We start from the raw sequence: 14,190 nt of genomic DNA, 5'->3' as shown, positions 1-14,190 counted from the left end.
TTCCTCTTCATTTGCACTTCTGACTGGTTGATTAATGATAGGAAAACGCCTTTAAAATGTATAGACCCATCTCTTGGAGACAGAAATGTCTCCTCTGATAGTACAGAAAGGCCAAACTCCACTTGACCTGGTGTCCTCCTGACCACTGTCCTTTCCCAGCTGCCGTGTAGTGACATCATGTAGTTCATGTATTCACTCAAAATCACCTTCTCAGAGTTCAGTCCCCACAGCGAGAGAGCCAAGCGAATGCACACATGCCCAGACCCGTACCACCAGGCCCCGGTGACGCAGGGTTCCCCAGACAGCTAAACATCGGTTTCTCCCACATATCCCACAGACCTTGACGCCTCTTGGGTCTTCTGAGCCACCACAGAGACAGACGCCAACCAGACCGCTCCAGTGCCTGTTGGACCGTGCCTGGTGAGGCATCCAGCCACCCGAGCAGTGCACCGGGTCCCTCGTTACACACATCCCTGTGAACGATGTGCCTTTAGGTGCTCCTGAAACCTGCCTCTTCCCTCTGGGTCTGTGCGTGAGACGCACCAGTGCCGCAGCAGCGTGAGTGCAGAACCGAAAGACAAGTCTCATGCTGCCTGGGAGATGTGACAAGTCCACTAAACAGACGGCACTCCAATAGCTACAGCAGTTTCTCCACCATATTTTTAAACAGCTTTTCACTATATACAAGTAAATGCATATACCATCCTATGTATTTAAAAGTTCTTAGGAAAACACCTGTTAAGAGTGTAAATAAGTAAGTTTTAAATAGAACAAATCACGTAGAGTTATACTGTTGTGTGGTTCAGTATGCTGTCGGCTTAGCTTTGCTTACTTAGCATGAGGAGCTCAGTTTGCAGAAGCCTTAGGCCACAAGCTGTAAACTTTTTGCCTAGATTTACAGTACAGAGCTCGTATCCATTCATGCAAGACAAAGCCGCCAGAGCCAGCACAAACCTGAAGATAAGGAGGCTTCAAGGCTACCACCACCAGCCAAGATAACAGCCTGCCTGGAGACAGTGGGATAGGAATCCAAGAAGGAGTCAGAAGGTGTCGGGGGATCTGAGGCCAGAATCACCGCTGGACCAAAGGGTGCATGAAGGTCACGTGGAGGGTGGATGCACAGTCTGTGAGGGTAGAAATGCCCAGGGATTTCTTTATTCGGGGTCCCTCTCTGGAGGCGCCCATCTTGAGCTGACCCTGCTGCTGTACCATCCTATTAAATTATTTATTTTGTAAGATTCAATGCCTGAAACTCTGCTTCAAGAAACCTAGGGTTTGGGCTGCGCTTCTTTAGCACACCGTTAAAAAGAAATGCACACTTTTGCCCCCCTGACAGGGCGGTCGCAGCATCACATCTTTTCAATTCTGATAGCAACTTCTAGAATAAAAATGCACTGTACAAGCAGTTTAAGTTTCTAACACAGGTAAAAGCTCCACCTGTATCATCACCTAAAGAAAATGTGTTGCTCAAACCGGAGGCACTGGCCAAAAACTGCACTGTGTTAAATGTCTTCACGGGATGTTTAGTTAGAGTATTAGAAGGGAGGAAAACCACATGGTTTTCACGCACGAAACACTCCAGTTATTCCAGCAGAAAGCATACTACCGAGAGTCCACAGGAGGGCATCGCTGCTTAAGAGATGGTAACACCGAGGAGTCTGAACAGTCCCTTTCCAGCACTAGGCTCCCTATGTCACCACATATTCTTGGTAAAAGCTTATACAAAATAAATTATTAAGGAGGTTTTTATCGCAATTTTTGTCCCTAAAGAAACACACCTCTGTCGTTTAATGGGTCCAAACTTCCAAGGTAGAAAAGGAACACTGAAGTTTTGGAAAAGAGCATCGGGTGCGACAGGACATTAAGAACTCAGAAGTAGCTCTTATAAATTATAAATATTTTGATTATCTAAGCCCTCATATAAACACAAAGTCATACGCAAAGTCATAATTTGTTTCAACCTCGTTAATCTGGTTTGTATCAGCATGGTTGGCTTCCACAGCCAACAGGTGTTGATTCATTTTTTTAAAACAATGTAAGCGTATCAACTGGATTTTTTATGATAAGTACGTTTTGTTAGTATGGTGCAATCCTCTAGGTTTTGGTCTGATTCTACCTTTCAGCAGACAGAAAGCATTTTGAAACCTACAGGATTCCTTCATGCAGACTGTTTGCTGAATTAATTCTGCGTTGACATTGTGCTCCTTGAAGACCATAATAACATCATCCTAGTGCATAGGTGGAAATAGCTGGGAATAGAGGGGATTCGACCGTAATTTCCCAGATCGCTCTGAGATCCATGCACATTCAGGCAAGGATTTTTTACCTAACCATTCCAAAGAGATATTATTAGACTTTTAGAAGCCTCATTCCTACCCAAATCAACACCTCAGGCAAAGAGTAATTTTGCAGTTCATAGGAAGAGATTTTTGCTAAAACAAGCAGCAGCACCACAAACTTCCCTATCCTGGCCCCTTGCTTCAGCTGCGAGTGTGAAGAACTTCTTAAAAGAGCTACAACTGTCCTTGAAAGAGCTCTTGCTTTTTTGGCAGAAGATTTAGCTTTCACTCTGTTCTGCTGTTTGTACTTTAATCTGCATAAACATCAAATCTGTTGATCTTACTTTTGAGACTACTGTGAATTAGCACTGGTTGGGAGAGGGTTTTCATTGAAAAAGATCGATTAAAATGCACTGAGAGGAAATTAGATAGTCTTTTGCCTGCCTAAAGCTTGAACATGACACTCTTCAGGTTATAAATTTCTACCCTGTGCAAATTCAGATGGGGAATAAAACACTACCCCTCTCTTTTATTTGCTTAATGCAAAATAAGATATTCTACAGATAAAAAGGTAACTACAGAATGACCCACAGGAACTATTTCTTCAGTAAATAATATCAAAAGTTCATCTTATTGAACAAAATCTTCCCTGAGCCCTTTGTAAGGGGAGTGTGCTGAAAGAGAGAAACATGAAGCGGAAAGTCATCAGAGAATTGAATTTGCATCCTTTTCTTCAGACTTAACATCACCTTCTTTCCTTAAATCCCGCCCTCCACCCCTCTCCTTTAACTCTCCTCCCTACTCTCCCTCCTCTTCCCTCTGAAGCTCAATTTCTCTTCGCTTCTTTCATCTTTTCACTCTTATGTCATAATTGATGATTTCCTTTCTTCTGTTTCCTAAAAGTTTACATAAGAGCTGGTCATAATTTGGAGTGATGGGATGAAAGCAAGACAGCAAAATACAGTCTGAAAAGTCAAGATTCTTGTCAAGGATCAAAGAATCTAGCAATGCTGCTGTGACAGATGTGAGAGGGTCGATCTTTGCCTGTATCTTAGTCCGAGACAGACCAGGATCATGAATTTTGCCAAAGGAAGACCTGGAGCCAGCAGCAATCTCAGCCATGTTGTGCTCTTTTTCATCTGCAAATCTTTCTTTATGTATTTTCCAGTTAAATTAAAATCTATTTGCCTTTTTTCCCTTAGCTGTTCCTAGGCCCCGTCTATTTCTCACTCCACAGAACCTCTGTAGGGTGGTTTTTGTGGTGCTTTTGCACGACTGACATTTATCTTTGTTTGAAAACAGCAGGAGGAGTTAACGCTGTGAAGTTCAGTATGTACCTGCCTGAAATTAGCTGTAAGACATCCATGTCATTCAAGAAATTTTAAAATGAGGTGGTGTACAAAAGCGAGGCTTTCTAGACACAAAATAGGAGTCTAGAATTCATATTTTTAATTCAGAAAATCAAAAGTTTGAAAATTACGGTTTGAAACATGCAGGCAAATTGAAACAGACTGAGATTAACAGGAAGAACCATTTGATTATTTAAGTACTTTCTAATTAACAATTAGGACAATGAAAGATGTCAAGGAATGAGAGCACAGGGTTTGGTGCTCACAGTGTTGTTATAAAAAGACTGTAGAACGGAGAAAAAAAACAGATGCAAATTATCATATTCCCCGAAAATCTGTGAGCTATTGAAATAATTCGTTCTTTGGCAGAGATCACTCTTGGGAAACATCAGCTGGAGAAGTTCTAGAAAGCTACAAAGGATTGAAGCAGGGTTTGGAAAGTGGAAATTATTATCAAATATGAATTAATGCTGTCACACTTCTATTACAATTACTCACACATCTTATCTCTCTTTCAGTAAGAAAAGTAACTTGGCTGACCCAAAAAGGATGCTAACCTTCCAGCCAGAGTATATCCATCTCCATCTCAATTGTATGCCAACTTGAATAAGGCCCAGAAATTAGCTGAAAGCTTTTGGCATGATATAATTTTTAAAATGAATATGCTATTATAAGTAACTCATTGAAAGTTAAAGCAGATTTTAAAACAGCTGGCTTTTCATTCCAGGCATGACCTAATTGAGAGGTATGGACCGGAATGAAGCACCAAGAATATTGCAAAGCTATTTTGTAGAGCTATGCGATACAATGGAGTGAAACCTGAACTCCAGGCAGTGGCCCTGAGTGATTGTTGTGATAATATTTTCCAATTAGGAAAAACATTCTGAATCACGGAGCAGTGCTCCAACTTACACATATACATCAGTCCTTCTTTACCTGCATGATCTTTGAAGAAAAATTTACAGTGCATACTTAGGTGATGTTCAGATGTTGCTAGTTTGGTCAAATGATAGTGATTTGCTGAAGGTAGCTTGTTAGGTTGTTGACCTCTCCACAAACAGGAAAATGTGAAGAGACTGTGGTTTTCCTCCATAATAGCATATGATCTTACTTTCCTGATGTTAACTGGCACATCTGACACTAACGCAAGAGATTTCCAGTTATTCTTTCTTGTTTCTCTGTGCCTCTTTTGAAGTGCTATAAAGAATAATACTTAATAGGAAGAAATATTCCAGATCCTTCAGAGATGCTACAGGTCACCGAACCAACTCTTAGCCAAACTGCTATTAAAGAACTCTTTCACCTAGGAAGCTGAGAAATCGTATGTACACATCTCTGCTAAATCCTGCTTTCTGAAGAAGGGGGCTGCACCAGGTAGGAACAAGGACTGCTGCACAGCTACACGGGAGAAGCAACTAAGCCAAAGCGAAAGCTTAGAGTGGTCAGCCGTCAGCAAAGGTTCCTGCTGGGAAAGGAATCATGTAACTGCCAAAGTAAAAGGTGAGCTCAAAGGACTCACACGCTACAGAGGTTTTCACCGACAGGCTGTTGCCACCGCAACAGACATTATCACAAACTGGAAGTCTGCAAAACTGTTTATTGTGGCACCTCATCACTTACCCCGGTTTTCCACACTGCCCGTGGTCTGTAAGTCTGGGAGCAAGAGTAACAGCACGTCCTCACTGCGATCAAGGTGAGGCTGCGCTCCCTAGACAGGGACCCCGTGAGCTGTGAGCTGTCTGGTTTGGATGACAGTGCCCTGAGCTCTCTGCTTGTCACGGCTAATTGCTACCTGGTGTAAAACTACCTTGGGAACATTTATGCAAGCTGAGGTCATGCCTCTAGCTGCTGTATAACCAGATGCTTGGAAAAGATGTTCTAATTGATTTGAAGGTGAATATCATACCTGGAAAGCTTTTAGGATCAGGCTGTTGGAATGATTGCGATGAGCTGATAATCAGTATAATGACTGGCATTCAGTATAGCGATAATCAGAACGCTGATTGTCTTGAGGTTTCTTGTTCATTTGTTTCTTTTGCAAACCGAGACAGAAATCCCCAATAAAATGCTTTACAAATCGTGTCAAAACTCCTACGATTTCCTACGAGTCATCTTTGAGCTGCCGAAATCCCGCAGAGGCGGAGTTACTAAATTTCCACTTGTCATAGGCAAGCCAATTCCAGTCTTATCTTGCAATATGTTTTAACTTTTTGTTATTAGGTTACATATAAATTTGCTTCTTATTACAGTTACAGTCCTGCCTTCCAGTTAGTTATCAATGTCTACTGATAAAGGCTATTTTTCCATCACTTAATACTGAGCAATTTAGAAATCACGTGATCATTTCTATAAATACAATTCTGCTCTCCATTACCTGTTTTTGCAGATGCACACTACAGCATTGGGCTGAAAACCTTGATCCCTTCGTACACAGCCACGGATTCCGCTTCATACACTCACCTTGGACATCAGGCATGAACCGACCAAGAGCAGCTCCACCCACAAGCCTCTGATGTCGGACATGATCTAATTCACAACAGGTTACAACAAAATCCACGGAAGGCAGAAGGTTGATATGGCTGTAAAACCAAGGTGATCACACATTAAACATTCCAGTCTTTGTAAATATGTAAATGCTTATGTAAATAAGCAACCTGGCCTTTGTTTGAAATGTATAAATAGGCTCAGAACATCTTTTAATTTTACTGACTTATTTTTATGGCCTGTTCTGATGCATATCTGGCACATTTAATTTTTAGGTCTTGATTCACTTCCTCGGTTACGCGACAACCAGAAGCAGAAAATTCTAAAGTACTTCGGAAAAGCTTTGTTTTTAGAGTAATTTTGACATTATCAAAACCAGCAAGTGCTAGAAATAGTTTAGAAAAGTATATTCACGTTGCTTGATGGTAGAATTTTTCTTAAAATTTCAGAATTCACAGATGACTCTCAGAATAAAAAGCAATGGGCTAAAGCAAAGGAAATTTTAGGGGGAGGCATTAAGGAAGTCTTCCTAACAGTAAATTAGTCACTTGAATACATAACCTAGGATTACCAGAGATGTGTAAAAAGCAGGTTAGACAAACACATCATGAATAAACACAAATCTACTAGAAACAGGAGGTTTGGCTGGCTGATCTCAGAGGCTCCCTCCGCCCGTTTACTACAAATACAACAGCATGACAGCTATCAGTATTTTCACCTAATTAGTTCTGACCTGCACTCCAGGTACAGCACCAGTCTTGCTCAACCCAAAATCCTATTGCTTTTCGAAATCATTCTCTCTAAAAATACAGATGCAGTAAGACAGACTCCAGTACCCTCTCACATGTTTTGTCTGCAAGCCTCTACTTCTCTAATTTAACAGGGAATCATCATCTCGTTTCCTGAGTCTGTTCCCACACAAACACGTTCTAACTCTGGACTATTTTCTGTTGCCTCTGCTTTTTCTAGTGCTGGAGAGCCACAGGATGGTTCAGCATAACAGACTGGGAAACCAGGTACAAATTCAAGAGTTTAAAAAGCAAAGAACTAAATAGCAAGTCCTAAGAAAGACCAGTGCCTTTCCTGTCCCATAAACATCCACTCTAAATATTTAATAGGGAAATGTTGAAAAACATTACTGGAAAAACAGTAATAATAATAAAGCCCCTTTCCAACATGTGCTAGCGTAATGTACCACGCTTTGCTTTTCAGGAATATTTTTATATCGCTGGAGTAAAAGTTAAAATGGCAATTTCTAATGAAAATATCACAATCTTAATTGCAATAGAGTAAATGATACATGTCATAGGGTGTGCATGCTCTTTCTAAGCAGCTTACAGTATTTTCATATCTCCCTCAGTTAAAACAGCAATAAGCCATCTGTAGATGTTTATGTATGAAATCCAACATAGGGAAAACGTTTGCAATACAGACCAGATAAGATAATTGAAATTGCAAGATAAGGTGTTTGACAGGGCGGAGGGAAGCTGCACAGTGGAGGAAAATCCATCCCCATGACTACTGGTCCTTTCTCCTCCCTGCTCATTGCTGTGTGCCTCTTCTTGGATTCCAGAGCTTGTTTTATTCCTCAGCAGCCGTTTTGCAGCCTGGTGGATTCAGTCACTTTGTTCCAGCAAGAGAAGGAAGGAGAGTTTAAGTATCGCTTGAGCAGCAGATGGCTTTGCTTTGGATTCTTTTATACACAAAGGAGGTGTGCTTGCTGGCTTTGTAATTAACTCAAAAAGGGAAAAGAAAAATTGTTAAAGGCAGCCTGGATATGACTTGAACTTTTCATCAGGTAAGAAGCCAGAAAATTCATAAAACTCTGGCAAAACTTACTGAAATACATCTTTTAAAGAATTATTGTGTTCTGTATATCCTATATTTAAAATTAAATGGAAGGTATCCTCCAGATTTTATCTATGCAGTGCTGTGGAACTTAGTAAACAGACGATGTTTGCAACAAAAACATTTACTGGTCACTTTGAAGGGATGGGACTATGCATCTTTAACATAGGGAAGAAAAGACTTAGGAAAGAAAGCCTTTTTAAAACACTTTTTGTTTTAGACTATGCTTTTAGCTTTCTTTTGCTTATGCACGTTTCAGTAATGTTTCTGCATCCAGAGGAATGAAACAACTGGGCCGAGTGGATTATCATTTCTTAGAGTGTTAAACTCTCACTGTAGTAGAGAATCTTTTCCAAAATGCATGGATTAGTGATCAAAGTAATTAATTCTCTTATTAAACACTTCAGTCCAATTCTGATATCAGCTGTAGTTGCAGCCCAAGGATACTGATTCTGCTAATATTTATTAGCTTAAAAAATGCCACTATGTATTACAACAGAGTTCAACATGCTGCAGCAAGTACTAGTGTAACTTATTTTCCTAATGCTGTGAACACTCCAGATGTTTAAACAAGACAGGTGGAATTGTTTTATTGCCAAGGAAATATTTAAATTGCCTTGCAGTATGACAGGACTAAAGACTACACTTTTTAACTCATAGTTCAAACCAGTTAAAAGAAATTAATTCCTTAAAAAGAGGGTAATGCAGACGATCAGTGTGCCTAAAGCTGATGTAGTGAGCGAACTAGTGATTAGAAGGTCAGTACAGGGACTTTTCCTTCATGGCAGAAAGGGCCAAAGAAGCCCAACCACCCTCATCCCAATTCTTGGGAGAGGACATTCAGCACTCGCTACCAAGCCGTGTTGTGCAGCCATGGATAAATAAGCAAGCATAGCAAATAGTGCATAAAATATTGCAAACCTGGCTCAGCCTCATGTCCTTTGAGTCCCCACAGCTTCTCCTGCTCACATAAAAGGCAGGGAGGAACAGAGCTTGTCTTTGAAGGTATCTTGCTTCCAAGCCAGATCCCCTGCTAACGCCTGATCTTTTCCCAAAGGGCAGGGCTCAGATCTGCGAGCGTCAGGTGAATATCTGAATATCGCAGGCAGTGCAAGGAGAAAGATCACCCTCGGGATAAAGCAGCCAGACTTTAGACCCTCACACACCTAAAGTGGCAGTAAAGCTCATCAGGGCAACATTTACCACTGGTTTGCCTCTTGTCCTTCCAGCACCTGCATCCTTCTGTGTGACAAATCCAGCCAGGCAATCAGTGCTGCTCCAGGGAAAAGTGGTTACAGTGCATTCCTGGAAATGCATGACCTGAAGGTGCTGTTGCCCAGCCACATCATCACCTGCTGTGACTGCGCTGGCTTCAGGATCCCTTTCATTTCTCCTGCACTCGTTAGGAGAAGAGTTTTTGCAAGCTGGTGCGCCCACGGTAGGGTACATGGCTCTTGTTCTTGCCCTGCTGGAGCAGGGACACCTGTGAGGGACTACAAAGTCTATCTGAGCCACTAGACTTCAATAGCTCTCACAGCACGATTGGACACGTTTCTATGCCATTCCCCCAACATAGCTGTCACCAAGCCAGGTGGTTATTTAGGGAGACTACAGGGCTTAATGTCAGCCTCTGACCACAAATGAAGCCATGTTTGGAACATCAGGGCTACATATAGTCACGTGTATCTACAGCCACTTCTCACTGCAGCATGACTGCACTAGTTGAAAAGTGTACTTTAATCAGAATGAGACAGGTAATAGATGCTCCAAAGGTTGTTGTGTTGGGTTTTGTGAGGTTTTTGGTTTTTTAGAATCTTAATTTGAAGCATCCAAACTTACATCAAGCAGAAGTATCAGGGTAAGGCAGTCCAGGATATAACTCTAGCTGGAATATTCTTTGAGTGCCTGGGGGAAAACAGTTACAGAATCATAGTTCCCAGTTTAACCCTGGATTTGGTGTTCAATCTCGTGCAAGCAACCAAACATTTTTTATCCCTTAGTGATTAAATAATGGCAATCATTTCTATCAAAAGTTGACAAATGTTCTACATATAAACAGATTATTCCTAGCAATAATAAAACATCCACTTATCCCTTCTTTTTTGTGCATCCTCTTTAACTTCCCACTGCTTCTCCATCCTCCTTTCTCCACAGGTGCTCAACACTATGGTATTTATTACTAGGGGTGAAGAATGACCACCTTCCAGCTAGTTTTCCAGTAATTCTCCTTCAAAAAGGAATTAAGGTGAGTTAGAGTTGAGTTTTGAAAGGTACATGTGTAGAACATATGTATCCATCTTTCAGTTTTAAAAGTAACTCTTTACATCCTTCTTTTTTTCCTTTCCCAGGTTGGAAACAACCTCTTTCTGACCAGAGAGCTGGTGAGCCTTTGATTTAAGATTAACTTTTTTAACCCAGTGATAAATTCAAACCCATCAAGATATTCTACTGAACCTAATTCTTCCCATTAATATTAGCTTTACAACAACAGAATTGTACTAACGTAAGATTTTTGATTTAAGTTAGAATTGAAAGAATCAACTCTGTGTCTCTTGAGTATATGTGGCATTTAACGACAGAAAACTTTGGAAATATCATTTGTCAACATTGAACAGTGTGTAGGGAAATAAGACAACCTTTCGCAACTACTGATACGGAAATACTTGTGCATATAACTAAGATGTGATCTTTGTTTGGTTGACGTTTTTCTCAGATTAGATTGAGGAAAAAGGACATGCTATCTTTAATACATAAGCAGAACAGGAAACTTCCTTACAGATTCATTCACAGAGGTGTTGAATAACACCTAAGCTCAAGCCCACATTATTTTGATTATGCCAGAGGGATTTGGTGTATTAGCTCACATTGCTTTGTAGTTCTAGAGAAAATGTAAGTGTGATGTCTAAGCTAGCAATGTGATGGCAGGACCCAGTTCTTCTCTTCTGATAATAAAAAAAGCAACAGATTATCTTCATTGGAATTCCTTAAACCTTGCTAAATCTTTGGCTGAGGCAGACGTTACAATATTTTGTTTTGAAAAGCAAAGTTTATCCACAGTTGGTAAAAGAGGATTTGTATCAAAATATTCACACAAGTTTAATCAGAGCTATCACTGTTATTTCTGATACGTCACTATCGGTTTCAGGTGTGTAACACTGTCAGTGCAGAATCTCAGAAATGTAGCATCAACCTCCATAAATATATATATATTCACAAAACCACTGAAACTCATCCACTGGCTTTTCCAGTGCTGCAATTCATTATATTAGATTTGCCCAACACTTCAGGGACACCAACTACAATAGATTCATCGTAATCCCTGCCTTGCAAATCTCCATACAAAGTATATTCTAAATAATACTAGGTTTTGTCCATAGGTTGGGAGATGCTTCGCGATGGATAAAGCCATTCAGCATCCCAGTGAAGTTCTGTCTAACCAAACTATCTCTAACATTAGCTATGCTCAGTTTTCGAACTTTGATACATGCCAACCTTCCTTCCTTGCAGAACTCTTGCTTATTACAGCCTACACATTAGTTACAGTAGTGGGGCTTTTTGGAAACCTTTCCCTGATTATTATAATAAGGAGACGGAAAGAAGCTCAAAATGTTACCAACGTTTTGATTGCCAACCTCTCTTTGTCAGACGTCTTGATCTGTATCATGTGCATTCCTGTCACAGTTGCATACACCTTAATGGACTACTGGATATTTGGGGAAGCTATGTGTAAAATAAGTTCTTTCATACAGAGTATGTCTGTCACGGTGTCCATTTTCTCACTTGTACTGATTGCTATTGAGAGATATCAGTTAATTGTGAACCCACGTGGCTGGAAGCCTAATATTTCACATGCTTACTGGGGAATTATTTTCATCTGGGGGTTCTCCCTCGTAATATCCATTCCTTTTTTAATATTTCACCAATTAACTGATGAACCCTTCAAACATCTGTCTTTCCATAGTGATTTCTACAAGAACAAGGTTGCTTGCATTGAAGCATGGCCATCTGTTACAGAGCGACTGATTTTTACCACTAGTCTGCTGGTTTTCCAGTACTGCTTCCCACTGGGCTTTATTTTTATCTGCTATCTCAGGATATTTGTATGTCTTCGAAGGAGACACGGTAAAATAGACAGGATGAGAGAGAATGAGAGCAGACTGAGTGAAAACAAAAGGATAAATATGATCTTGGTATCAATTGTTGTGACTTTTGCAGCTTGCTGGTTGCCTCTCAATATATTCAATGTTGTTTTTGACTGGAACTATGAGGCACTAATGAGCTGTAATCATAATCTAGCATTTACAATATGCCACCTTGTGGCCATGATCTCAACATGTATCAATCCCATCTTTTACGGATTTCTCAACAAGAATTTTCAGAAGGATTTGATAATATTAGTTCACCACTGCAGATGCGCAGCATCACAAGAGGAATATGAAAATATTGCCCTTTCAAACCTGCAAACTGATGCATCTAAGGGATCTCTCAAATTAAATAATCCCCCTGTGGATATCTAAAGTAATCCAATAGCAGTTTCCAAAGTTTTGTGTTTTGTTGCAGATGACCTCTTTCTGTAGTCTTGATCATGTTACCGCTGAGCTTAGAGGAAGTCTTCACTGTTTAGTTCAGCAAAAACCAGGATGATGCTCCCATAGGCATACTCTTAACAGGTGCTTTATGATAGTATTAATGCTAATAAACCACTTCCAAGAGTCCTAAAGATCAATAATAATAAATTATAAACAGTATTAACATCTTACTTCTTTAATCCACGATTTCCAAGTCACTGGTATACTACCTTGGCACCGATAAAAATATTTCCATTTCAGCCACTGACGCAGTTGTCCTTCCTAAACACTGGGCTTCACCTGAGCAAGCCATGAACAGTACGGCACTCCTAACTGCACCCACCTTTTCACAGACTGTTTTCTGGCCTTTTCATTGCCCAACTGTACGTCGTTCATCTGCACAACAGTTTATAGGCAGTTCACACTGCAAGGAAGGCCCTGTAGGTTATCCTGAGCCTCCACCACCTTCCCTTCAGCCCCACCATGCAATTTGCTTTCATTTATTACCAGTTCAGCCCAGAAATTGTTTTAACATGGGAAAAGGCTAGAGCTGGAATTTTTTTTTTAATGAGCACTAACACAGGCCCCATTTGATGTACTGCAAATTCCACTCAGATTGATGCTGTTCCAGGTGAAATAGGTATTTCACATTTCTCCTTAAAAGCACTATATTCTACTCCAGACCACCAGCACAGATCATTGCTTTCTCTGTTACAATCATCACTAGTCCTTTAACACAGACTTTTAGAATCTCCATTATCAAACAAACACATGAGGAATTCAGAGTATATTTTGCTTTAGCTACTTCTCCAGATTATAGGTTTCTTTTTGAGTAGAAAATCAGGTTTGCCTTTTAATTTCTTTCCCCATATTTCTGCACTAGCAAGAGGCCACACTTGAGGCCGATGTGGTCATTTCTGTTGGACTCTGTTTGAAAACAGTTTCTTTTGTAACACAGTGCATACCAGCCCACAGGTGTAATACCAAACACAACTTTTCTCAAGCTAAAACATTTTAAAAAACACTTTTAAAACCACTTTCCCAGTTCGGCCATAAAAAAATAACCAAACATATTCTTCATCTGTGCTCCAGTGCCAACATAAATAATCAGTTCATATTGGTCTGTTTAAATACAATACTCAGAACACTTTAGTTCAACAGCTCACCATGCTTCCTCTTGTTCAAGTTAAATATAATTTATTACCTCTATTGCTAAAGCCTCTTCTTTTTTATTTTTGAGTTCCAAAAATGACCCATGTTTTAACACTTGTACATAAAGTTCCTTGTAATTTATTCTCTAACTTTAGCAATTTACCAATGCCCCACTTAAGCAAAAAGAGTTAACACTCAGGTTACAATCAGCTCCTTGATGATTCAGCTATGATGAAACCTACCTTAAGGCTGTAAAGTTCTCTTGGATGGCATCGTCCTTTTCTGTAATCATACGGTTCCTAAGGGATCCGGTCAGGTCACAGTTCTCCTGTTGTGTTGCTACAGCACGAGTGCAAACTGTCTGCATTACTCTCCTTACTGGAGGAGCTCTGCCAGAAGAGCCTCACAAGCTCTTGCAGATATGCTGGATTGTTAGGTGCTTCCTGATACACATGGAGCAAAAAGACCTCATCGAAATCTATTGGGGCCTGATCCCATTGAAGTCACAAG

The 14,190-nt window shown here is 40.4% G+C and overlaps 1 protein-coding gene across 1 annotated transcript; it reads left to right on the top strand.

Annotated features, from left to right (window-relative positions):
- Positions 1–11,355: 11,355 nt before the first annotated feature.
- LOC104348067 (neuropeptide Y receptor type 6) lies at positions 11,356–12,477 on the top strand. The gene has a single exon (XM_009953257.1). The coding sequence runs from the start codon at positions 11,356–11,358 to the stop codon at positions 12,475–12,477; it is 1,122 nt and encodes a 373-aa protein (XP_009951559.1).
- The last annotated feature ends 1,713 nt before the right edge of the window (positions 12,478–14,190 follow it).

This window comes from Leptosomus discolor, chromosome 10 (assembly GCF_034619465.1).
Source record: "Leptosomus discolor isolate bLepDis1 chromosome 10, bLepDis1.hap2, whole genome shotgun sequence".
In the NCBI taxonomy this organism is placed as follows: domain Eukaryota; kingdom Metazoa; phylum Chordata; class Aves; order Leptosomiformes; family Leptosomidae; genus Leptosomus; species Leptosomus discolor.
The sequence above is the reverse complement of the archived record's forward strand: the minus strand, read 5'-3'. Positions and strand labels throughout refer to the sequence as shown.

Bases quoted from the DNA above. Each gene is read 5' to 3' on its own strand.
- LOC104348067 (XM_009953257.1), top strand. From the start codon at position 11,356: ATGGATAAAGCCATTCAGCATCCCAGTGAAGTTCTGTCTAACCAAACT.